This window comes from Castor canadensis, chromosome 1 (genome assembly GCF_047511655.1).
Source record: "Castor canadensis chromosome 1, mCasCan1.hap1v2, whole genome shotgun sequence".
NCBI classification, from domain to species: domain Eukaryota; kingdom Metazoa; phylum Chordata; class Mammalia; order Rodentia; family Castoridae; genus Castor; species Castor canadensis.
Genome location: NC_133386.1, coordinates 111667257 through 111694022, shown reverse-complemented (window position 1 = coordinate 111694022; position 26766 = coordinate 111667257). Strand labels below are relative to the sequence as shown.

The 26766-nt window shown below is 41.6% G+C and overlaps 1 protein-coding gene across 3 annotated transcripts; it reads left to right on the top strand.

The window, feature by feature from the left end:
- The first annotated feature begins 346 nt into the window (after positions 1–346).
- Izumo1r (IZUMO1 receptor, JUNO) lies at positions 347–23773 on the top strand. Of its 3 annotated transcripts, none has more exons than XM_074080695.1 (6): positions 347–527; positions 1832–1972; positions 2651–2839; positions 3301–3436; positions 15091–15242; positions 23183–23773. In XM_074080695.1, exons 2-5 carry the CDS (start codon positions 1835–1837, stop codon positions 15210–15212), a joined length of 585 nt encoding a protein of 194 aa, XP_073936796.1. In that variant the 5' UTR covers positions 347–527; positions 1832–1834; the 3' UTR covers positions 15213–15242; positions 23183–23773. The 3 variants fall into 3 exon arrangements, with proteins under 3 accessions (XP_073936796.1, XP_073936790.1, XP_073936800.1); XM_074080689.1 differs by having other exon boundaries at positions 509–614; XM_074080699.1 differs by lacking the exon at positions 15091–15242 and having other exon boundaries at positions 509–614.
- The last annotated feature ends 2993 nt before the right edge of the window (positions 23774–26766 follow it).

The following is a 26766-nucleotide window of genomic DNA, read 5'->3' as shown; positions in this document are numbered from 1 at the left end:
GCAGAAACCCTGGCTCCTCCGGGCTATGAGAGGACACTGTTCTTCAAACCAACAAGTGATTAAACTAAGGAAGGGCAAGTAGGCTGAAAAACAGAATAAGGGGAAGAAGAGAGAGAGGGAAAGAGAAGGAAGGAGAGAGAGAGGGAAGAGACAGAAACTTCAGCGAATAGAGGATTAAGATTTAAAACTTACATTAAGATTAGCTGTGTCAGATAGTTATGCTATGTCAAGTGCTTTTCATGAACTGCATCTTTCTTTTTCCCTACGGTCTCATTTTACAGATGGCAAATTGATAGGGTTTAAGTAATTTCCTTCAAGTCATACAGCTGATGACTTGAGAGGCAGTGCTGAGAGTTGAACTCAGCAGCTGACTATAGGACCTCGGATCTCCGGTGCTGTAGGGTTTTGTTTCTTTGCAGAGCCGGTAAGCTGGAAGTTGCTCAGCTGGAGCCACTAGCCGTTCTTTTTTTTTTTTTTTTCCACTAGCCGTTCTGCTCTGCACCTGGACCTAGTAGAAACTGGATCAGGTAATAAATGGGCAGCTGATAGATTTCCCTTCAGACCTGCTCACTTTCTGGGGTAGGAGGGAGCACCTGGAGGACTCCTGCTTGAAAGTGAGTATGAAGAGGATGCTAGAAGGAGCAGTATCTTTTTTCTTTTCCCCTAACATACCTGGTTCTCTCTGTAGTCCTGTATGAGCTCAGAACTGGTGCTGTGGAGAAAGCACCGCTTGAGGATAGACACTCTGAGGTGGCAGCTGGGGTCCCCATCCAGGTGTGAACTTAGGCTGGGCTGCAAGTTTTTAGTTTCATTGTGATAGGTCCAGGAAAGATTCCTGCCAGGCCTGGAGGATGAGGGGGCCATGGATCCTGGGTGGTACAGATTGAGGGGGCCTGTTCTGAAGGGGTCATGTGGGTGCTTGAAACATAGTGCTCCTTGGCTTTTTTTGGTGGGAGGGTCTCTCTTTTCATTCCTCCCCTTGCAAGTACAACTGGGAGCAGAGTTAGAAATATATTGCTCAATAGACATCAAGGAAAAGGCCAGCCTTCTTGCTCCTGTGCTGATGCAAGGGCTTGGATGAGGAAGGCTCCTCACATACTCGTCATGGGCATGCCGTGCTCTGATAGGCCAGTGGGCCCCCAACCTTGGCTGTTCCAGCCTTGTGCTCTGCATGGGTTTCAGGTAGGTTGAGGCTGGTGGAATCAGAGCTACTGCTCTAAGGAAAGGGCTTTGGCTAGAGGGAGCTGGTGTGGGGACAAACTGTTCTGTCCTCAGCTGTGGGCCTTACATGGATCCCTCCTAGAGGCTAGAGTCAGGGTTGGCACTTGATGGGGTAAGTCTTGCATTGGCCACACTACCTCACCTACTGGACTCTCTGGCTCCATGGAAAGACTGTTTACTGAATATTTGTTCAGTTACTCAGTTACCAGCATTTGGGGGCTGGACCAAAGCTCTGAATTCCCAGCCCGTATGTCATTGATTTAGAAAGGCTGCCTCCAAGTGGAGAAAGACTAGAAAAGTTCCTCAAGGAAGGGCTGGAAGTCTCCCTGACTTCCTCTGTAGGGTTGCTCTCTTCCCCTGCTAGGCTTCAATTTCTGCCTTTATATAATGGTTGGGGGTGAAGTGTGTGGCATGTAAGGATTATTCTATCTGTCCTAACATTCTGTGATGTTGCTCCAGAATACAAGATCCTAGGAACAGCCAGTGTGTCATAACCACTTGAGGGAAACTTGGTGCCCATAATCCCTCTCCAGTGCCTAGCATAGTAGAGGGAATGGGGTGGGCTGTCCTCTGCATCACATGAGCAGCATGAGTCTCCTCTTTGCAACAGGCCATGGTACAATGGTGGCAGTTCCTGCTAGGGATGTGTACAGTTGTACCCACCTGGACTGAAGACAAACTGCTAAATGTCTGCATGAATGACAGACACCACAAGAGAGAACCTGGCCCAGAAGACAAGCTGTATGTGGAGGTACAGAGGCCAGACCTGACCAAGCAGTGAGGAAGTGCCTCTCTGACACTCACTCTGATCATGGATGGGACACAAAAGACAAGATGGTCTCTGAACCCCCACCAACCCTGATCATTTAGTTCCTTAAGTGGATAGTGATACAAAGTTCCCATCTCTGAGCTTCTCTAGCCACTTGGCGAGCAGGTTAAATGATGATCCCAGAGACCTACTGTTGGTTCAGCATGGATCAAAACAAGCCTTCCTATCAACAAACCCTGGGGAAACATATGACTTAAGTTTAAGTGTCCCTTCACCAGTTTCCCAAAGGCAATTGACAGGGTTGTGGAAGGATGGACAGAGCTGATATTTAGCCTGTGCATTCTTCCTGTCCAGTGCAACCCCAGATTCCCTGGGTCTTGTTGAGACTCCTTTCTGTTTGCTTTCCCACAAAAGAACTCTGCTGCCCCAGAAATTATGTTCTGTGTCAGGGAGGCAATGTGGAGGGAGGCAAAGGGCAGGTCCCTCCTGCCCTTTGGGTGAATATTGATAGATTAGGGTCCCCACTCTATCGGGGGTGCTCAAGCTATCACACTTGCTTGAGCTTTTCATAAAACATTTTCACTCTGCCACACTTTGGCCCTAGGCACTCACCAACCACTGCCTCTTACTCCCAATGCCTATTGCTTCTTCTAACTTCAGTGCTCCCCCTGGAAGGATAATGCCTGTTGCACAACCACCACAAGCTGGGAAGCCCACCTCGATGTGTCCCCGCTCTACAACTTCACCTTGATTCACTGTGGCTTGTTGACCCCGAGCTGTCAGAAGCACTTCATCCAGGCCATCTGCTTCTATGAGTGTTCCCCTAATCTGGGGCCTTGGATCCGACTGGTAAGGGGGCAGATGGCAGGCTCATTCAATACTGTTACTAAGAGCCAGAGCTTCCATTCACTTATAGTTTGGTGTCTCTGGGAGGTTGGTAAAATGGAAGATTCTGTCTCTCTATGGACAAGAGCAGAGCCAGAGGCCTCTGTTGGGGAAAGGGATGGAGAGGAAGCTGCTCCTAGCCCTGGAGGATGGATGGCATAGGTTACACTGGTCAGATGAGGACAGTAGGATGAGAGATTATCACCAAAGAGGCTTGGTGGAATCAGATGGATCTGCATTTGAGTTCCATCATCTGTGCCTATATAGCCTGGGACATACTATTTAACCACTTAGCCTCCTTGTTTTCACTTGTAAAATAAAAAAAAAATATATTATTATTGGATGGCACAAGCACCATGGTAATTATTAGTAGTCTTCAACTGGTTGCTATTAATGTTTTTATTTCTCATTGTTCCTACATTCAGATGGGCCCACGTGAGCAGGGAGAGCGGATTTTGGATGTGCCACTGTGCTGGGAGGACTGTGAGCAGTGGTGGGATGACTGCAGCTCGTCTTACACTTGCAAATCCAATTGGTTTGGTGGCTGGGACTGGAGTCAGGGTAAGTAGTGCTGACAGGGCCCAGGAAGAAGTAGGCCCCTTGGGGGCTTTCAACCTGGGTGCAGATGCAACCCTCCATATGTCTCTCAGGATAAATGATGGGGACATGGGAGGAGAGAAGTGGAAAGCAAGCTGTCCATCCTTAACTCATCCCACAGGGAAGAACCGCTGCCCTAAGGGGGCCGCCTGCCGCCCTTTTCCAGAATACTTCCCCACCCCAGTTGATCTGTGTGAGAAAATTTGGAGCAACTCCTTCAAAGTGAGCCCTGAGGGCAGGAATAGTAGCCGGTGTCTCCAGAAGTGGTTTGAGCCTGCTCAGGGCAACCCCAATGTGGCCGTGGTCCGCCTCTTCGCTAGCCCTGCTCCAGCCCAGGAGCTCTCTGACACCCTCATGGTCTCCTTGCTGTGCTTGTTGTTCCTTTTCTGTGGCCTGTCTTCTCCCATCTATTTCCTTGCTTCCACAAGCCTGGCCACCTCCTTCCTCTGGCCATTGACTAAAAGTAATAGCAAAGGATGGAAATGGGAAGCAGACACTGAGACTGCCATGGCAGGCAACTGAGTCCTACATTTTGGACTGAGGCTTCCTCCACTGCTCTGCTCTTCTTAAACTGGCCTTGGAAGCAACTTGGGGAAGGCAGAGTTGAAGTGATCCACCCCTCATCCACCCCTCCTACCTTTAGACCTGGGGACTCTGAAGAGATTCCAGGACTTGCTTGTCCTATCCATGCTCACCCTTTCCATGGCAGAGCTGATGGTGTCAGCCTGGCCTCCTATTTTACCATGGTGCCTCAAATAAAATGGCAATGGACCTCTCCTTTCTGTGTGCCACTCTACACCAGCCCCACAGGCATGGATCCAACATGTACAAAGAGGGAGCTGGTTTTCCCGCTGCACTGAAGTCTCAAAGTTAGTGTGTTACTTACCTAAGAATTATTAATCTCTTAGTATTTGCCACCTAGTCTCTTAACACCTCTCTGATGGGAACACTTTCAACACCCTCTTTTTTCAATAAGTGATACACCATGTGAAAGCCCCAGAGCCAGGGTGATGGGGCCATCCTGACCATAGGCTCTATTTGACCCCAACTGTGCTCAGTGTTCCTTTTTCCTCTTGGCCCCTTCCTTATACCCCCAGAATCACACAATACACTAACTAGTTTGGAACTTTGGAGAGTGTAGTTCTAATCTAGTCTTTGTACTTTCTGATAAGCATGGGGCTTTTGACCTGCTCCCTTTCTGACCTGGGCCAGTTCACCTATCTTTTGACAACCTGGTGGTCCCCTACTTCAGGGAAGTCACCAGACTGATGGCAGACTTAGTATACCTACATAATAGGCATAATGCACTATAGCCAGAACTCCTGGATTCAAGTAATCCTCCTGCCTCAGTCTCCTGAGTAGCTGGGACTACAGGCATGCACCACCACACCTGGTACTTTCCCACTCTCTATGTGAATTTTGGTGATTCTTTTGTCCTTCGTGTAAGAACTGTTTATTTTTTTCTCTGCTGAGAGGAATGAAGTAGTTGGACAAGATGATTTAATCTACAAAAATAAAGAAGAAACAAGGACACAGTGCCTTTTGTTTTGCTAGGATATAGTATGTGCTTCTTGGGCTGTACCATGACCTACAGAATGAATCAAAAGTGTAACATTGAACTGAAGAAAGGGCTCTCAATTCAAATCTCTTTTGTAAGTGGATTGGCAGTTGACCTACCCACTAGGAACCTTCTGGAGCCTGAAGCCTAGTCCCTTCCAGCATTAGATAGTGCCTTTCCCACCCTTTCTGTGACAGAGTGTTCTCATGCTTTGATTGGTTGACTTTTCTAACAAGTGCTTATTCTTTCCAGACACTAGCTAACTCTGCTCATCAAATAAACTCTGCCTCCATTCTCTCTGTACCTATCTGTAACTTGCTCATTGAGCAAACCCTGTCACAGGTAGAGTACTATAGTCACAAATCCAAATGTGGTGCTCAGGGGACAGCTGGCAGTGATAGTGGGGACAAGGCTTGGTCAAAGGATGTCTGGAAGAAAGAGGCTGGCAGATGTCTAGGTGAGGCTTGAGCTTCAGTGGAGGAGGGCAAATCACTGAGAACAGAAGGGAAATGCTAATCAAACACTTGCTAAGGCCCCAAGGTCCTGAGAGGCAGGACCCAAGTAACAGTACTGATGCTCTTAAATGCATCAATCAATAAATTATGCTTTAAAAATACAGAATTGTAAGTGTGGCTCAAGCAGTAGGGTGCCTGCTTTATAAGAACGAAGCCCTGAGTTCAAACCTCAGTCCCAACAAAAAAAAAAAAACAAAATATAGCTACTTGGGAGGCAGAGACAAGAGGATCTCAATTAGAGGCCAGTCTTGGCTAGGATTGTGGGGGGTCGGTTAGTAAAACCCTTTCTCAAAAACAAGCTGGATATGGATATTGTGATCCCAGCTACTTGGGAGGTAGAGGTAGCAGGATTACAGTTTGAGGCTGGCCTGGGGAAAGGTAGTGGGGAGACTAACTGAAAAAGAAAGGATTGAGGATATGGCTTATATGGTAAAATAACTAGTACAAAGTCCTGAATTCAATCCCTAGTACTTTGCAAAAATATTTAAAAGTCTCTTCAGAATAGAGGACTGAAGGAAGTGTCTGAGGGTGTGTGCCTTCTAATCTGAGAGTTTAGTGACTTTTTAAAAGTGTTTTTAGATATTAAAAAGCAGACAAAGTAGTTAAAGCTGTGAGTTAACAAGGCTAGTCCTGGGCGTCCTAATAACTTAGTATTTACTGACTGCTTACTGTGTGTCAAGGACTCTAAGTGTGTTACATGTGTTAGGTGGTTCATTTGATCTCATAAAAGCCTTATCTTCATTTTCTAATTAGAGCATAAGGCCAAGTAGGTTTGAAACCAACAAAATCTGACCCCACAGCTCCAGCTCATAGGCTCACACAGGACAGCCTCGTAGGCACTGAGTAGAACTGAAGCAGATAAGGGGAGTGTTGGAGAGAAGTAGACCCCCACCCCTTTATGGGGTTAGGAGGAGTATAGCTTTTAAGGAGTGAATTACCACACTTCCAGTGAAATTGTTTCATTTGGAGTGATCCATGTGCATGACTAAAATACATGGCTTAAAGGACTTCTAACAGAAAACACAGAGCCCCAGTCAGCACACCCTTCAACTCCAGGGCCCCCACCCAGAGGCACCCACTTCTAGCCATTTCTGGAATTAGTTATAAGAAAGGTACCAAAAAAGTGGCTTATCTTTTCTGCTAAAAATTCAGATTTTTTGCTTTTTGTTGTGTTAGTTTTTCAACTTAATCTTCTGATCTTTTTTAATTTCATAAATCCATTTTTTAATTTCCAGGAGACTTTTTTCATTCCCTTGTTGTTTTTTAAACAGCTGTCTGTTTTTGGTTTTATGGATGCCATATCCTCTCAAGTCTCCCTGATGGTCTAATTAGACTTTTTTTCAAAGCTTGTTTCTAGTCTCTGAATGATATGTTTCCTCCAAGGTCATTCTGCTCTGTTCTCTGATCATCTTCCATGTACTGCTGCTTTTCTGAGTCTTATGACTTTGTCCATACAGTCAAATACCAGGGACTAGGCTGACTTTTCTACCTTGCTTGGTTTCCTCCTGGGTTGTATATATGGGTCTTCATTTCTTTCAAGAGCAAAGCTACTGACAAGATCTGTGTGGTGGTGGGGGTGGGTAGTCTTATTGACCGCAGGACTGACTTTGCTGCAGAGGGTGGAAAAAAATAAATACCACTCAAATGAGCATAAGTAAAGGCTATTGATTCAGAGTGTGCTATGCAACAAGGGAGCCAGACACCATCACTTACATTTTGGCAAACACTCAAAGGCAAGTAAACTAGTGAGAAATATTTATTAATCAATAAATCAATTCATTAATTTGGCTTTTTGAGGTAGGATCTTGTTATGTTGCCCAGGCTGGTCTCTAACTCATGAGCTTCTGTCTTAACCTCTCAAGTGTTAGAATTATGACATGTGCCACAAGCCTGAATGTGAGAAATCTTTAGAGTAGGAAAAGGGAAAGCTTCAGGTATGCCTACTGTATGTGGACAATAGATCTGAAATCTGTTTTTATATTTGGGCTGGCATTGTCTGTACAGTCACTCTTTCAAAACTGAGTAAGCAGGGAATATATTGGACTATGAGGTTCTCACCTGCCAAAATAAGAATGGCTCTTTCTGGAAAGCTAAGATTTACATGTGAAACAAGTTCAATCAGAATTTCATTTAAATTTTTAGATAAAACCTCCACAAAGTTCCTCTACCCCATGGGCTAACACTGGCTTACATGAGCTGTGATTTGGAAGAGGATCTGGTTTAGGGATTTTCTCTTTTGCCCCTCATGCCTACTGACTTTAAGCCCAGTGCTCTCGGAGGTTCTCACTGGCAGATCAGCTTTTTCTTCCACTTATAGTGCCTCCTCCAATTTCTCTGGCCTCCCTTCTCCCTTTTGACATGCTTTTCTAGGCTTTCTGTCCTCTAAATATTTAAATTTCTTGTTCACTGGAAGTTTTTTTCACATGCTGTTGATGAAGGAATACTTGGAAGTAAACAATATTTTGGGGAGATCCCAGGTATTGTTATACCATCTATAACCAGCAGCTGCCTTTTTTTATTATAATTTTTGTGTAAAGAATAAATTAAAAGGGGGTCAAATGGAAGACAAGGAGTCAGAGGGCAATGTGTAGAACTAATCTGCAGGAGAGAAATGAAATCAGAAATGCAGGCGCTAGGAACACACCCATGACTAACTTTCTAGGAGTCATGGAGCCATGTAGAGGGAGTAGACCAGAAAGGGGCAGAGTCAGAAACTAAAATGAAGATATAACCTATAGAGTTTTAGATTATATTTTTGCATAAAATGCTACAAAAATAGGTTAAGATGAAAAGTGAGAAAGAGGGACTATCACCAAGGAACCAATAGTCTTGGATAACTAAACTCCAATGCTGCAATTGAAAGGGGTCTTTTTCCTAGCCAAGATTACACTAGATCTTAGGCAGGAGGGGTAATGGTGGAGGGTGCTCCTTCTACTGGATGCAACCCAGTCACTTCTCCAGGATGGTCACTTCTGACACCATCCAAGTACTTCCTCAGAGAATATTGTGAAGTCCTGGGTGGCAGATGAAAAATATAAACAAAAATGGCCCTCTTTCATATGTTGCCCATACTTTAAGATTCCTTTCAGAGTAGCTTTCTTCAATAAGATCCCTCCCTGAATGCAGAATGGCTGCCACTTGGCATTCCTGCCCAGGAATCTTGCTCCCAGACCACCTCAGCAGCCTGAAAACAGGTGCTAAGCACATTTTCCCACCTTGTTCCTGCCTACTCCTCTCCCACTCCACTCTGGATCCCTCCACAGAAATGACTCCTTTTTTAGGTACTTCCCAATGTTCTTCCCTATTGCTTTTGTTGTTGGAGCAATGAGATTTGGAGAATAATCTGGGGTCCTAAGCTAGTATCTTTCACATCAGATCATTCCCCCAGCTTCAGTCCTTGAGATGACTTGAGTGTCTAGTCCCTTCTCATACTCCAAAGGAACACACTTCCTAAAAACACTAGTTGCCCATTTTTCATCTTCCCTCCTTTCTCTGTTCTGCTTACATTCATCCTCAGATTTACTTTCCCACAGAATCACAAACCACTTTGGCAGCACTTTTATCACAAATGAACCAAAAAGAAAAATCTGGAGAAGAGGGAGGGTTCCCCGGAGAGGGGGGGGAGAAGGGCTGATGATTGCCCTTGAAATGTTCATCAAACTGACCTGAAGTACAGAAGAGAGGTTCGGGCTAGAGGTAATGTCCCTAGAAGTATTATTTAAACCTAGTAGTTTTCTAAGAAAAATGTGGAAAGAGAAGTGAAATGCTTATGGAGAGTCACTCTCACCTAGACTTAGGAAATGACAAGGAAATGGGGCTAGAAAAGAGGATGGGAAGAGAAACTAGATATAAAGAGAAAGGTAGCAGGCTGTATTTCAGAGACAATGTCAAATTCAGAGTTGCCATCCATGTTATCAGCAATTTCATAAATAGACACTGTTAGTCCTATGGACTGAAAGACAGTGCACAAACAATAGCCAGTCCATGCATAAAACAGGATTCTGACTCACAACCATCCCAGGAAGCTAACCCATTTGTTACAGCAGTCATCCAAGGACTTCAAAGAATAATCCCTGTAACAATTGTCCCCAAATGACCATAAAACTGACTAATAACCGACAGCTTTCCCATTTTTGGCTTCTGCTTCCAACCTAGGAAAGCCAAGTATGGTGTGTCTGTTTTTAGTTATTCCACCTCCAGCTTCATTGCCGATACCAATGACAGACAGACCTGAAACTTTCCTTCTACTCTAAATCTTTCCCACTGCTCTGCCTATTTTGAGTCTCTGGCAAAATGCAAGTGATGGTGGCTGACTCCCTTGCTGTAGCATCTCTCAATAAATAGCCTTTGCTTGTCCTCATTTGTGTGGTCTTCATTTATCTCCAAAAGTTATAATAAGTCAGACAAATGTGATTCCTGTCCTCAGGGTGCTTATATTGTAGTGAAGGGTGTAGTAATAATGTAACTAAACAAAAAATTGCAAGAAGTATGAGTAAGATGATTGTTAGAAAAATGCAACAAGGGACTCAGAGTCAGAGTTGCGAAGTGGCTAGATTAGATCAGATAGATAAATTACAGTTATCTAACTTGAGGAATCATTTTGAAGATTGAGGGGCATGTTTGTAGGACAAATAGAAAATGATACTAGAGATAGAGTTAAAAAAGGGCAGAAGTACTGAGGGCATGAGTTCAGTGGTAGGTAATCCAGGAATGATCACAAAGATTAGAGGAGGTGGAGTACTTTTTCCATTGAGACAGAAGGAGAAGAGAGAAAATGTTAAAATTCAATCTCAGAATTAAAGTGCTACAAATATAAGCTATTAAACATTAGGGTTTTACCACCTGCTGGTAATTTAGAAGCCCAAACCTTTAGACCTGTGGGAGTCAGAGGGTAGGCCTGAGCAGCTGTTCCTTATGGTCAACTTTCCAAGTTCACGCGCGGACAGCTTGTTTATCCTCAGCCATATGGTAAGTGTAAACTTTCCAGAGGACCAAACTCCACTCTGGGTGAGATTCAAAAACCTGAGACGGGATTATTTTCAGGGTCAGGGCATTTTATAGAGAGACTAAAAACTGGCACCAGCAATGAAAAAGCAAAAGAATGTAAATCATTTCAGACTTTTCTGAGTTCTGCATCTGCGTTTAGAGTCAGAGGCTATGGGCTATGGCTGTAGATCCTAGAACAGTGCTGACTGTGAAACTGATGGGCTCAGGCCCTCTGCTTCACACAGGAAAAACCTCATACTCATCAGGCTGTGATTACTTCCATTCAAAGGCGAGCTTTGGGAGGAAGCAAAAATTTTCTCTGGGGTGGCATCTGATACTTTAGGAAAGTAATCGGCCAGTTGTTTGCAATCCATTTCCCAGTTCAGGAAGGCTCAGAGATAAGAGGACAGACTGTGAGAATCAACTAAATTGGGTATTTTCTGTCAAAGAGCTAGCTCAGGCAGTAGAACATGAGACTCTTAATCTCAGGGTCCAGGGTTTGGCCCCCTTCCCCCCAGTATCACACTATAAAATATCTCTCTCATTGTATGGATATTAGCTGATTTCCTCAATTGTCTATGTGCTTGGTGGCATATCACCTGGCTGTAAAGTCTCTGCCTTTAAGCAGAGAATTGTTTGTCATCGGATGTCCTAAAACTCAAACTACTAGTCTTAGGATAATCATTGTCCAGAGGATTCTCTGCTTCAAGGTCCCCTTGGCTCACAGCACCAATATACTTGGTGCTGACAATCCAGGCCAAATAGTCATTTCAGACCTCAGTTTCCCCAGAATCCTAGAAATTCCCACCTTTGGGATCACCTCTTTGTCTTTGGGTACACCAATCAAATTAAGTCTTGTGTCTATACTGTCTAATCAGGTCTGCACTTCCTCTATACGCTCCCTTAAACCTCGACCGTAGCCAATTACGAATAAGTGTTAGAGCAAGGGGCAGTCTTACATCAGGGGTAAAAACTGAGGGGTCCTTCCGCCCCGTGTGTGTGGGGTGTGTGTGTGTGTGTGTGTGTGTATGCATGCTGGCTTGCCTGACTTAGATGAGACACGCACACCCTTCTGCAGAAGTAAATTTTGCCTGGTCTGTCAGCTTTTGAGAATGTGTCTGATTTGTGATTGTGGCAGCACCATGATATTTCTAATAAGACTACTACCCAATATATTTATTTTTAATTTAACAATTTTCACTAGCAGTGTCTTTCACTGACATATAATATGTAACATGAATTGTTACCCAGGAGAGGACAGCTCTGAAAGAACACAGAGAAGTTGAATTTGATGAAGTAGAAAGAAGAATGGGGATAAATGGTAGGGAACAGCCTCTGCTACAGGGAAGGAGAGAAGAGGATGTCTGGAGAGGAGAACCACTCTGTCTCCCATCTGTTCTCATGGTCCAATGTCAAGAAACATTTTCTATGTCTTACTGATATTGTTCTAACATTGCCAGAACATTGCTGAGGAAAAGGCTGTAGCCAATAGTAATTTACTTTTCCATACCATGTCTTGGATCCTGGATTCTGAGTCTACTATAATTTACTCAGGGTCTCCTATGGGCTGTGTTCAGTGCTGGGAATTTTCATGTGTAATATTTCTGCCCATGCTTACAGCCACCCTTTGTTTTAGGAAACACCAAGTACTATGCAACTCTGCTTTAGCCCCAAGTTTCCTTTGCATGTCAGGAGATTAGATAAGGGAGGACAAACAAACCAGGGCAAGATTCAGGTCAGATTCACCCATTTATGTACTCATGGGGCAAATGCCTTCTTTTCTTCTCCCACAAATTATGTCTATAATCATTTACCAAGAAAAAGAAACAGGAATAGGGGAGAATCCATTTTACTATTCCTCTAATGGAGCCATTGTTCTAAAGAAATCCTCATCACTTTCTGGTCAGTAATGAAAGTGATATCCTTACCCTATTGGATGAGTGGCAGCTGAACACTTTATTCCTGTTTTCTCATCTTTCCTTCACTGGATTCTGATGAAGAATTAAGTTACTCTTTACTGCCAAAATCCACATGGGGTTAGAGATGAGTGATGACAACAATTGGTTGCCTTATCTTTGATCTAGCCTTTGTTCTTTGAATAACAGAAAAAGCTTTAGTACCTGGAGCTTCAAAGATATACCAATCCCTAACTCTTCCTTCTAATTCTCTTGGTGCTCTGTAAGCCTTTAAATGCCCAAGGAAGGAAGGCCCGACCACCTCATCAGAATAATCTAGTCCTTACCTTCTTGTTGGGCATGACAGTGCCAAGGCTGTAGGCATATGATGACTGTAAATGATTTAGCAGAACTTGTTTTACCATTACTGTCTTTGCTGGGAAGTACAGGGTGGTGAGGGAGAACTTTTGGACAGTGCAATGCTGTGAGGATGTGGAGTGGAGAGGGTGAGTTTTCCATTCTGAGATGCCCATGGTGTCTACACTCTACTCATCCCAATGGTATGTGAAATGGAAAATATTTTACCATCATGAGAATTTTATTCCTTCTTCAGAGTTTCCTATCACCAATATGAACAATTAGAGAACTTCAAATTTCTTTTTTCTATGATATTTCTTAGAAAACAGTCAGGGTGGGGTAAAGACCACCCCTTTCCACCATGATTACAATCCAGAGCCTTCTCTCACTGTCAGACAATGGAGAACTCCATAACTTCATTCTGAATCGGCTTTTCTCCTTTGAGCACTAGAGTGAAGGAGAAAGAAATGTTTTATTTCATTCTACAGATGCTCTCCTTGTCCCCCATCTGAACCAAATAAAGACTGCAGCCAACAAGCAGAGAAGGCTGGTCTTTCTCAGGTAGCAATCAGGAAGCCACAGAACACATGTGCACGGAAGAAGCTATGGAGAAAAAGACCTATACAAAGAGAGCAAATGGGCTGCTTACTCAAAGGTTTTTATGTCAAGGAAGTCAGCTACCATCACTTGTTGCTTGGCAGAGACTCAAAGGCAAGTAGAGGAGTGGAAAATTCTGATGAATGGGGAAACTAGAGGCAGAATGATTAGAAAGAAGCATCTTATGTGACTCATTTAGGGAACATTTATGGTTTTCTCTGCTTTGGCCTGAGTTGGAAGTAGGGGAAGTCATTGCTGCAGTGTTCTATTTAACATGTAGCCAGGCCATTGTCCCTCTGTATGTTCAGTTTCTCTATGCTTAACCACCCTGGTTGGTCTGTACTTCCTGCAGCTACCTATAGTGAAGAGGAAGATAGCCTTGAAACAGGGTTGTAAAACATGGTAAACTGTCAATTAAAAGCTGTAACCTCGGACAGAACTGTAAGGAGTTGCCCATTAGAGCCATGCAAAAGTTTGGGACCAAGATGAAAGGCACCATGCAGAGATAAGCACCCATTCCTGCCTTCCTTTGTCTCCACTTGTAAATAAACTTTCCAAAGCAGGCCTCCCCCCCCAACCCCCCACTGCTCTTATCTAAAACTTAGGTCTCTAACCCACTACTAGCCCTACTTTATGGGAGAGCACATTCCTTGTAACCTGATACCCTGCACTGCCTTTTAAATATCCTGTGAATCCTTTGTTCGGGGCTCAGACACTGGTACACGTCTGGGCCCGCTAGCGTAAAAATTAAAATCTGAGTTCTCCACTCCTCCGAGTGTTGCTTGGTTTCTCCTCTGACTATATTGCCACAACAATAGGAGGCAGATTCTGTGTTCCCAGGTCTTAGATCTGCTATGGAGGACTCCCACCATGAACTTTGATTAGTTACCTATTGCTGTTGTCTTTATCTGTTTTGTGCTATTACAACAGAATACTTGAGACTGGGTAACTTGTAATAAACAGAAATTTATTGGCTTACAGTTTTGGAGGTTGGGAAATCTAATGTGGAGGTGCAAATATTTACCTCATTCATTGTGAAAGGTGAATGCAGAAAGGGTGAGAAAAAGCAAGAGAGGAGGAGAATGTAAAAGAGTAACAGGAAGCCAAATTCTCCCTTTTAGGAACCCATTCCCAGGATAACTGCAGCAACCCTTTCATCCCACTCTCATGTCCTCATCACCTCCCTTTAGGCCCCACTTCCTAACACAGTTTTACTGGGGATTAAGTTTCTATCAGACATAAAATCAGTAGGAATGTGAAGGGGGTTCTTTTATAGAAGGTTGCATACAAGGATAGGAAGAACCCACTGTAGAGATATGGAATGAAGGAGGTGGCTCCAATGGCTAGTAATTCAGAAAGCATTTTACGCTGAGGCCAACCTCCTTTCTGGGAAGGACTCTTAAGACAGGCTATAGTTGGCTCAAGCTGCATGTGGTCAAAGTTCAGGGGCCTGGATGAAGGTGAGAATTTTAAACCAAGTTTGGCTAGCAAATATTTTTTTCTTATTGATCACTATGGACCAAACAGTTTAGGTAATTATGAGACCTTGAATGGGAATTTGGAGTCTCTTGTCTGGCATTGTCCTTGTTAAGACTTTTGTCTTACCTAAGTCAAATGGGAAGAGTTTTTTTAATTTTGTTTTGTTTTTGCAGTAAGCTGTTTCTGGAACACAGATGTTAAAGAATTTTCTTAACTTTCCATGTTTTCCAGGTCATAGAGCTCAGGTAAATTTCAACATGGTCACTTCTACTTCTGTCCCTCCCTGCTTCCAGCCTGGGGATACTTCTACAAAGGCCATTTGCCTTTATACTCCAGTTGCTTGCTCAATTTGAGCTGCCTCAGGCAGGATGAGGAGGAAGAAGGTAAGGAAAGGAAAGATAAAAATGGAGGAGATGAACCAATTTGGGATGTAATACATATATACATGGAAATGTCATAATGAAACTTACTGTATAGGTATCTTAAACAAATAAAAATGTCTTTTTTGTTTTTCAAAAATAGAGGACAGGAAGGTAAAACTGATCATGTCTGGGGGTTGGCTGAAGGATATAAGGAAAGGGTGAATATGGTAGAGATATTATGTACTCATGTATGAAAATGGAGAAATGAAACCTGTTGAAACTAGTCTAAGAAGGGGGTGGAGGGATAAAGAAGAGTGATGGAGGGAATGAATTTAAGATATATTGTAAACAATTTTCTAATTGTCACAATGTACCCCTGATAGGTAGCAGTTAGAAATAAGCAGTGACCATAAGAGGAGACAGGGAAATTACACTATTTTAATGAATATTTAAAGGGCCAGACTCTGACATTGGAACAAGGAGAGCCAAAACAGCCAGTCTCCTCCCATTTTTTAGATGCTAAAGGTACAGGAACAGGGAGACAAAGAGGAGCTACCTGCTTCTGCTTTCCTCTTTGAGAAGTTAAGGAGCTGCAAGGATTGATTCTTTAACGGGAGGAGAAATAATCATGTCTAGGAAAGGGAAGTTCTAAAGTACCCTATTGTCTCTGTGACTTGGTGGGTTGTGGGGTGTGATTTAGGAGGGTGACCCCTCCCTGTTTTGTCAGGCATCTTAGCCACCCAGCCCCATTATCTTTGACCATGTGTATTTCCCCCAGCTCTCCAGTATAAAATTAAGAGTTGGGGACCACCATTTTGAGTCTTTGCTCCCATTTCCTGCTTGGGGAACAGGAAATGCTTCTCTCTTTCTTTTCTCCCCACTGTTCCTTTCCTACTAAATTTTACTATTACTTTTACTAAATTTTTGCATCTTGCTTGAATTCTTCTCCTGCCAGACACAAGAACCAAGGTAATTTTCAGGATCATTTTCTGGTAATGTCCCCAGTACAACAACTATATGATAATTTTTTTTAAAAAAACTTAAGAATTGTTAAGAGAGAGACAGAGAGAGAGAGAGAGAGAGAGAGAAATGTCCATTGAGTATTTGTGCCAGGAGTTACACTAAATGCTTTATCCATGCAGTCTTATAATGTTCCTCTTTACCTGTCTTCTGCACCCACCCTTTTAGTTTAGCACCATGAGAACTAATGAATCCATGCTACCCTTACAAACTCAGGATCCACAGAGAGAGTCCTTTGGAGTACAATGTGCTGGGCAGTGCTCACCTGAGCAATTCCTGTGGTTCACTGTGTTATTATTTGTCTCAGTCTATTTGGGCTACTAAAAAGAAGGCCTTAATCTACATAACATATAAATAAATAGAAAATTATTACCATAGGTCTGAAGGACCCAATTATCAATCTATCTAACTCCATTTTATTTCTATATGATGTTCTTTCCTTCAGTTTATCTTAAATTCCAGGATCATAACTCTGAAAGATAAACATCTTTCATCAAAATTTCAGGATCACAGGTCTGGTAAAATTCTGCAAAGGAAAATGAAACTACATTCCCATCCCACCCCTCAGCAGTGCCAACTTCCTTGGTACTTATAAGATTCTATGACCAGTCCCAGGATAATGACCAACCAGATTATGACCTGACAAGATCACTAGCTACGCATAATCCCTTGATGCTTGCCTTTGTTTCTTCTCCACAAAGCTATGTCTTAATGCTCTAAAGATAACCTTTAGATCTGTCTTTCTAGTGAAGCCACACTGAAATAAACTCCTTTCCTGATTAAGCATTAATTTTTCCATGTGGTTTTCTTTTGGAGCACTTGGGCAAATTTGGTCTGATAGGATCCACAGAATCAGGCCCCATGAGGTAGGACATTTTCACCTAATTTAACAAAGGATTTACAGTTGAAATGGAGCTCTCTGGGCTCAGAGGGGATGAGTAAGGGAGGGCTGAGCCAGGTGTGGTAAATCAGGCTATATAGTTCTTTAAAAGTCCTGAACTTTCCCTAATGTCTAGTCTAGTCTAGTCTGTCTCAATCTCATCATTCAACTCCTATCCCCTAACAAAACCAAGGAGCAAGTAGGGAGACTTTTGATGTTTGGCTGCTTGGGGAGGTTTATTTTTTTACCTCCTTTCCACTGTTTTCTAGAATTCCTTGACTATAAAATAACTTCTTCCCTTCTTCAATCATTCCTGACTTCCTGGCATCTACCATCTTTTAAATTCAACCTGTCCAATAGGAGAAACAATTTCCTGTCAAGAGGGCCATAAAATACTACCAATAAGAGGAAATAGGAATGTAACAAAGAAAGGTAATTACATAAGCAACATTAAGAGCTGTTTGGCCTTGGGGAAAATGTGACTCATTTGCTCTGCAAAATCACTTGTTAGAAGACAGAACAGAGTGGAGAGTAAGTTCCACTTACTTATAAATTCTTCTGTTTTTCAAGGGTAGTATGATTGTAAATATAAACCTGCAGTTTCCATAGTATCAGTATACATTAACATACATTATCTTTCTCAGTCCTCCTAGTAGCCCTTGGGAAGTTTGGTATTATAATCCCTGAGGAATGAGGTACCAACTTTGTGAGCAGTTGCCCAGCTCAGTTTACACAGTCCATATGTGGCAGAGCCTTAATTCAAACCATCATGTCTGCAAAGAGGATCCAACATGCCTTGTATTCTTCTCTCCCCCCAAATGTTGTGTATTCCTGAAGGCATGACTATATTTAACAATTATTTGTGTATCTCACACAGTGATTCACATATTATTGGTCTGCAATAAGTAGTTAAAATCCAAAACCTATAGAAACCTCATATCAGAGTAGGTTCAAATGAACAGCAGAAAGTTTAGCTTAACAGTGGCTCAAATAGATAGGGGCTTATTTTATTCACATAAAGGTAGGAGTACCTTAGTTTCTACTGTTTACACCAGCATCTCTGGGGTTCTCTCTACCTTTCAGAAGCAGCCCCAAATTTTCATTCTACAGATAAAGAAAGTATAGCACAGGAAGGTTAAAAGACTTGACAAAGATTTCTCATGTAAGTGGCCACTGAGGTTTTTTTTTTTTCCTTTTTTTTCTTTTATTGTTTTATTATTCATATGTGCATACAAGGCTTGGGTCATTTCTCCCCCCTGCCCCCACCTCCTCCCTTACCACCCACTCCGCCCTCTCCCTCTCCCCCCCACCCCCTCAATACCCAGCAGAAACTATTTTGCCCTTATCTCTAATTTTGTTGAAGAGAGTATAGGCAGTAATAGGAAGGAACAAGTGTTCCTGGTTGAGATAAGGATAGATATACAGGGAGCTGACTCACATTAATTTCCTGTGCGTGTGTGTTACCTTCTAGGTTAATTCTTTTTGATCTAACCTTTTCTCTAGTTCCTGGTCCCCTTCTCCTATTGGCCTCAGTTGCTTTTAAGGTATTTGCTTTAGTTTCTCTGCGTTAAGGGCAACAAATGCTTATTTTTTAGGTGTCTTACCTATCCTCACACCTCCCTTGTGTGCTCTCACTTTTATCATGTGCTCAAAGTCCAATCCCCTTGTTGTGTTTGCCCTTGATCTAATGTCCACATATGAGGGAGCACATACGATTTTTGGTCTTTTGGACCAGGCTAACTTCACTCAGAATGATGTTCTCCAATTCCATCCATTTACCAGTGAATGGTAACATTTCATTCTTCTTCATGGCTGCATAAAATTCCATTGTGTATAGATACCACATTTTCTTAATCCATTCGTTAGTGGTGGGGCATCTTGGCTGTTTCTATAACTTGGCTATTGTGAATAGTGCTGCAATAAACATGGGTGTGCAGGTGCCTCTGGAGTAACCTGTGTCACAGTCTTTTGGGTATATCCCCAAGAGTGGTATTGCTGGATCAAATGGTAGATCGATGTCTAGCTTTTTAAGTAGCCTCCACATTTTTTTCCAGAGTAGTTGTACTAGTTTACATTCCCACCAACAGTGTAAGAGGGTTCCTTTTTCCTCCGCATCCTCGCCAACACCTGTTGTTCGTGGTGTTGCTAATGATGGCTATTCTAACAGGGGTGAGGTGGAATCTTAGTGGGCCACTGAGTTTTAAATCAAATTCCCTAAACCATGGCTATTTTTCTGCTTCTAAGTGATCCTCCTCCTACAATCTTGTTTCCATTAGAGCTAACCTGATATTTTTAAACACACTTTTGATCATCCACCTTCTTACCAACTTAATAGGATTTTTTCTATCCTAACCAGAGTTTTTAATGGTCATAAGGGTGGAAATTCAGTTCCTACATGGTTCAAAGTAGTAAGAGATGTTTCAAACTAGAATTGAGAGAGCCTCATATAATGTGTCTCCTAGAAATCACATGAGAAGTTGGTGACTGACATGGGTTATCTATCTACTGAACTTGTAATCAATGTTTTAAACCCAGATGAGTTATAATAAATAATTTGTTTCCTCCTTATCCTAGATTACTGTCATGGAGCCTCCAAATCCCTTGGAATTTCCTAAGTGATAAGTGTATCTTTTTATGCTTTGTTTGTCCCTAAATAGCAGTTGGATGGAGGCTGGTTATCAGAAAGTCCAACCATGTGATTAGACTCCAGGGAGTTTAGAGAGAAAGGGAGCTAGAGATTGAGGTCAATGACAAGGCCAATGATTTCATGCCTATGTAATGAAATCCCAATAAAAACTTTACACATTGAAGTTGAGTGGAGCTTCCTGTTTGGTGAACAGATGATGTTCTAGGATGGTTAGATACACTCTGATTTCCTAGCACAAGGGCACAGAAACTCCTAGACTTTACCCTGTGCAAATCTTTTACAATAAAACTGTAATCATAACTAGAGCTCCTACCTGAGTCCAGTGAATCTTTCCAGCAAACTATCCAACTTGAGGGAGTTGTGGGAACTCCTGAAATGTTGGCCACACAGTTACAATTGCAGGTGCCTGGGGACCTCTAGAATTGGCATGGAGCATTTGAAGTGAGTAAATGTAAAAATGGGCCATCATGCCTGGCCCAAGCCCTTTGAGAACTGTCTGTTCAATTCATTTGCCCATTTATTAATTAGATTATTTGTTCCTTTGGTGTTAAAGTTTTTGAACTCTTTATATATTCTGTATATTAATCTCTTGTCCAATGAATAGCATGCAAACATTCTCCATTCCATTTCTTCACTGACAATTGCTTCCTTTAATGTGTAGAAACTTTTTAATTTGATGCAATCCAATTTGTCAATTCTTGCTCTTATTTCCATAACTGTTGGAGTCCTATTCAGAGAGTTATTGCCTAAACCTATATCTTCTAGTGTTTCCCTTGTTTCCTGTAGTAATTTCAGAGTTTCAGGTCTTGCATTAAGGTCTTCAATCCATTTTTCAGTGATTTTTATACAGGGTGAAAAATTGGGATCATATACTTTTATATCTTCTAACTAACTACATTTGTATCTCCTAAAGAAAAAGATTGCACCCTGCCAGTTTTACATGTGTTTCTTGCCACTGTGCTTGGCACACATTTAACAAAGTAATGGCTAAATGAATATGTGAATATTCAATACTCTCATCTCTCTGGTCATGATTTCCACCTCATATGTTTCATCTACTTTCCTGCTTCTTGTATAAACCAGGGTAATTGACCACTCTAGCACCCCTCTAGCATGGGTACTTTTTGTGTTCAGCTGAAGAACAGAGTCTGTCCACTGCAAAGGAGTTTAATTCATTTGTGTCTTTTGGCTGTACCTCAGTGAGAAGTAACTAGCAGGATGTGGCCACATGAAGAGCTGCATGTATACACAGGCTCTGAGCATCTCTCAGGTGCTGGACAATATTTTCTGGGCTTTTTGCTTTTGTTTCCTAGAAAAAATAGAATAGCAGTATTTATAATGAAATCAAGTACCTGAAATAAGTATCACTGATGGAACACAGTAAGAATAGTTAAATAATACCTCATTCCATCTTTGTTGCTTTCCTGCTTCCCTACCATGTTGGACATGATATGTGCTTCTCTCTGAAGCTTGAAGTCACCTTAACTTATATCTGAGAAAGAGGAGCACCAGCCTAGGTATTCCTCATCACTGCAACTTGTCTGTCTCAACCTTCAGCCCCCTCAAGCACTGGGAAGAGAGGCATGGTTTAGGGAGAGCACTTGTATCTTTCTTCTCTATTTTCTATTTTCTCTTTTCTTCTGTTCATTCCCTTCTTTCCTCTTTTCCTCCTCTTCCTCCTTCTTTGTCTCCTCTCTCTCGCTCTTTCCCTCCTCTTCTATCTTCTTCCTCCCTTCTCTCCATTCCTTGCTTTTCCCTCTTCCTCCTTTCTGCCTTTCTCCCTCATCCTTCCAGCATCACAGGGGTTTTTGCTTTCCTTCTTCTACCTGGAAAGAGCTCCCTTTTGTATAGATTCTTTTATTCTTGTATGGGCTTCTTTCTTCTAGATTATTTCCTTCTCTTATGGCCTAGTCTTAATGTTTTAAGACTAGGATGGGAGAGGAAGATCTTTAAGAGGAGAAACTGCTGAAGTATTTATAAAGTGTTACACAAACATTTGGCCAACATCTATTCCCAATTATTCTATGCTGTGCACTCAAGAGAAGTCTATCTGAAGGGTAAGACATCATTTCCTTGCTGAGGCAACAACCAAGTTAATGGGAGAGACACGCAAGCAATGAATCAAAAACATAAAGAGTAGTTGGAAGACTAGTTTTCTTTTCATTCACAGACAAAAGGCACCTAGCCTAGACTTGGGGACCAGGATTTAGGGGCATAATCCTGACCTAACACTTGAAAGAAGAGTTAAAGGACAAGAATCTCTGGTTTGGAAAAAGGAAAGGTGGAAGGACTCCTAAGCAGGAATATCTTCTTGTGCAAAGGGCCAAAACATCAAAGGGACGTTAAGCCAAAAATCCAGCTTAGTGGGAACAAAGGCAGGAAGAGAAGGCAGGAGAAAGGCTCTTGTAGGCAACAGGGACATTAAAGAGTTTTAATAAGGGAATGACAGGTTCGGCTTTCAGTCAATTCAACATATGACATGGACAGCAAATTAGATACCACAGGACTGGCACAGGAAGACCAGTTTGGAGAATACTGGGTTATCCAGGGGAGGTGAGTGAGGTTCCATAGGCACAAAATTTAAGAAGCTGTTCACTCTCAGAGTTGTGCAAGTGCCTTCTTACATTTGTGCCTGCATCCTATTTGCCTCACCCTAGTCCCAGTTCTGACTGGGAACAGGAGTTCACTGATAGCTGATAATTTGTATTAATAAAAACCTTCACACTAAAGGAATAATTAGTAAAACTGAGATCCTGATAAATTCTAATGTACTTAGCAAACAACAGCACACATAAACATGCCCATGAGTGTGACAAAAAGAAGGAATTAATCCCTTTTTCTTATAGCCAGGAAAGGTGACTTGGCTGCTTAGAATGAGGCTCTTGGGAGGCAATAATGATAATGAATGAGAAAAAGATGTTTTTTCTACTGATGTGGGAGCCAGTCTATCTAAACAGAGATGGTGAATCCTCAGTGTGGGAGGGAGCTTAGTTTTAGGAGTTAAGATTATGTCAAGGTCAGGGTCCATCCATGCCCAAGACAGCCTACAACAGTGTCTAAGTTTCTTGGTACCCCATCATATGCTCCAGTGCAATGGCTTTCAACCCCATTTGTTTAGGTGTCCTGTAAATAAACCACAAGCCAAAACAAAAGCTTTAAGAATGAGAGCAGAGAGCATGATGAATGGGAAGATAGAGCATCACAGGGTTGTGAAAATTAAGTGAAAGAATAAATGGAAATCCTATAGCACAGGGCTGGTCATGTCTGCTCCCTTAATATCCATTCACTTCATCCTTTCTGAACTATGTAGGGGATCTTACAGATATTAATAAGGGTTACTTTTTATGGAATGATTACTAAAGTGTAAAAATTTTATCTGCATTATTTAATCCTTACAACAAAACTGTTTTACAGATAATGACATTGAGGCTCAAAGAAGTTAACTTAGTGTCCAAAGAAGTTGTAACTAGCCTTGGTTTATCTGGAATTAAGCCTCAGTTTATCTGCTGCTAGAAGAGCCACTACTTTTACCACTGCATCCTATAGTCTCTCCTGGTTTCTGAATCAGAGGAAGAGGAAAATACCCACCAAAGGACCTTTTTACTGAGCCCTATGTCCCAGACAAGCATCTCCAAGAAGAGAGATTTCTCAGCCTTCCTGAAGAAACAATTTCATATCTCAAAGCTTCACACTCAGACCACTCTGAGAATTTGTCAAAACCTAATTGCTTCTTGCTGAAATTTCAGCTCATTGCTTCTTATTTAGTTTAGCTGGAAAGATTTAGAAAAAGTGAAATTAAAGAGCAATTTTGAAACATTTACATTGCCATACTTCATCAAAAACAGCTCCACGTTGGCAACAGTGATTCATTTCTTGTCAAGAACAAGCCTCGATTGGTATAAGTAAAACATACTTTTGGGGTAACAAAATAAAAATTTATTCATTGCCAAACATTCACTGCTCAAAAATAATTTTTCCTTGGAGGGAACTCATGAAAACCTACCTAGCTGCTTTCTTAACTATTGACTCCCTCTTTGTTTCTTTTCCCCCTCATGCTAATGTCAAGTATTCATTAACATCTAATAAACTTTTACTATTTTACCTTCAAAAGAAAAAGAAAGGCACGCTGCCTTACTAGTATGAGATATTTTCAAAGGGTATCCCCACAGCTTTTACAAATTTCTCAAAGATGACACGTGAAAATGTCCACACTGGATACTAGTTGCCCTCCAAATTACATTTTCATCAAAAGTCACATATTTCATATATGCAACTTTATAATCTAAATAAGTTTTCAGTTTTTATTAAAGTTTTATCTTCCTTTTTTAAAGGAAGCACATTGAGGCAAACTGGACACCTACTGATAGTGAGTGACTTCCATCAAATTCTTTGTTAATTTTTTCCCCTCTGATCCTGTTCACATTAGAATCTGAGTCCTTTCTAACATTCCCTACTTTAAAGTAACTTGAACTTCTATTATCTGGTCAATCACAGTGACTTCTAGAAAGTAAGTGTAGGAAACTGCTTTATTCATTTTTTGAGATGAACAATCAGGATAAATGTTGTCAATGTGATAAAAACAGGGAAGTTTAAGCAAATTATATCTGCTGTCAATTGAATTATATGACCCCTTCTCCTGAATTCATGTGCTGAAGCCTTAACCTCCTGTGTGACTATTTGATGATGGGGCTTTTTTTTTTTTTAGTGGCACTGGGGCCTCACACTTGCTAGGCAGGTACTCTTACCACCTGAGCCACCACTCCACCAGTCATGACAGGGTTTTAAGGAGCTAATTAAGGTCAAAAGCAGTTATAAAGGAGCCAGAAATGAATGACAGTTTCTGTTACTCCACATCCTCTCCATAATTAGGTATTAGAATGGCCAAAGTCTGGGATGTGTGATGTATTGCTATATCATTATTTTCTGAACATTTTCATTACCTATAAAATTGTAATTTTCCTTGAAATTTTCAGTATATTTTAAATGCACACATCTTTTCTGCTTGATTTTTGTTCACCATGACTCTTTTGTTGTTGTTTTTCCCTTTTTATTATCATTTTATTGTTTTACTGGGGGTACATTGTGACATTTCATAGTGACTCTTGAATAAGCTTTTAACTTTTTGACTAAATTACACATATCTTCTCAAGTAGTTGATGTATAAGAGAAAGTGAATTTAAAAAACACTTTAAGGAATCCTTAGAGTACATTATTGGTGTTTTATTCAAGATGCATGACTGGGCTGGTTTAGGATGTTTCAAGCCTACATAGAAATGTTTAAAGGTAAAATGTAAAAAATACAGATATAACCAAGAAGTAAACTAATAGCTAAACTGGTAGGTAGGAGGTAATATCAGAACTTCTCACAGAGAGATCAAGGTTGAACGTATAATGTATGTACATTAGATATGGAAGTTATATTGCCTTTGAGGATATGGAGGTTACATTCCTTGGTGGAGTGCCCTGCATAAAGTTGGAAGACTATAAGTGGCTGTGTTAGCAGAATGAGTAGTAGAGGTAGGACTAGATTCTATCTGGTATAGGAAAGTGATGTGGCAGCTTCCCACTCATCCTGCGCACTCATTTATGTTCCTGCATGGAATATAGAAATTCAAAATGTAAGTCAGATCTATGTTTTTATATGAGGCCAAAGTCACAATACTTGCTAGGATGGAAAGTCTATGCTGTGAGGAGCCTCTGGAGTTCCAGCCCTCTGTGCATTAGGGGGTGCTCCCCTTTCACTTTTCTATTTCTCCTTGCTTTGTCCGACTATACTAAATAAATCCTTGTAAACTTCAAAAAAAAAAAAAGTAAAAATAAAAGAAAAAATTAAGAAAATCTAAGCTGAGAAACAACCTTTAAAACTGAGAGTGGTAATGGTAAAAGAACTGGGTCAGATTAATCCTTCTAGAGGAATAAGTAAAAATTTGGAGGATATGTATTAAAATAACTGCAGGAAGCCTGAAGAGCAAAAAGTATGTAGAGGCTGGATAAAAGTACCTTGAAAACACACCGATCCCCACTGGAGTGATTGGGGAGCTTAAGGTGCCCCAATCTGCATGATACTCAGGACAAGTTTCAGGGCTTCTTCATGGTTGGAAAATTAGGCGAGAAGGTATGGAGGAGAAGGAGGTGCAGAAAGAGTGAACCCCAAAATCTGAACAGACACAGAGCCCAATTTCTTAGCAGACCACACTAATGGTACATACGCTAGAAAGACCCAGAGAGTCTACCTGAGGACAGCAGGAGGCAGCTGGAGGAACTATAGCAATTTCAGCTGATGCCTGATGTTAAGGCTAATTGCCAGCAAGTCCAAAAACAGAAAAACAAAACTCCTTGGAGAAATAAAATCCAGGATGTCTTCATCATACCTTCATAATGTCAGCATGCAATCCGCCAATTATCACTAGACATGCAAAACAATGGAAAAATATCCATATTCTAGAGGAAAATCAGGCAATACGAACCAATTCTGAGATGACCTAGATGTTACAAATGAGAAACTCTAAAGCAGTTGGTATCATAATATTCAAATATTTTAAAGGAAAGTGTATTTGTAATGATAAACAGAACTCTCTGTAGCAAAATAGCATTTAAAAAATCCAAATGAAGAAGAATGGGACTCCTTTAATGGTGGCATTACGGGGTCAGGCAATTCCTCTGAAGATAGCGATAACTTTAAATACTGGACAAAATGATCAAAAGCTATTCAAAGGTACTACAAAAAAGTGCAAATGACAGGCAGAAACCTGCTAATGTGTCAGGTGAGAAATGTGGGTTCATGTCTATCTTTTCCTGGAGGAGCTCCCCAACTTGCCAAGCTCTGGGGATGAAAAACAGCAGGCTTACCAGCTGGTGATAGCATATAGTAGGATGCAGAGCAGCAAACAGCTGGAAATTTAAAAGGGAAATTCCAGAAATTAGAATACTGCAGAAGGGCTGAGCTCCAAAATCTGAGTATAAATTTTACACAAATCCTTGGCTTATCACAGGGACTT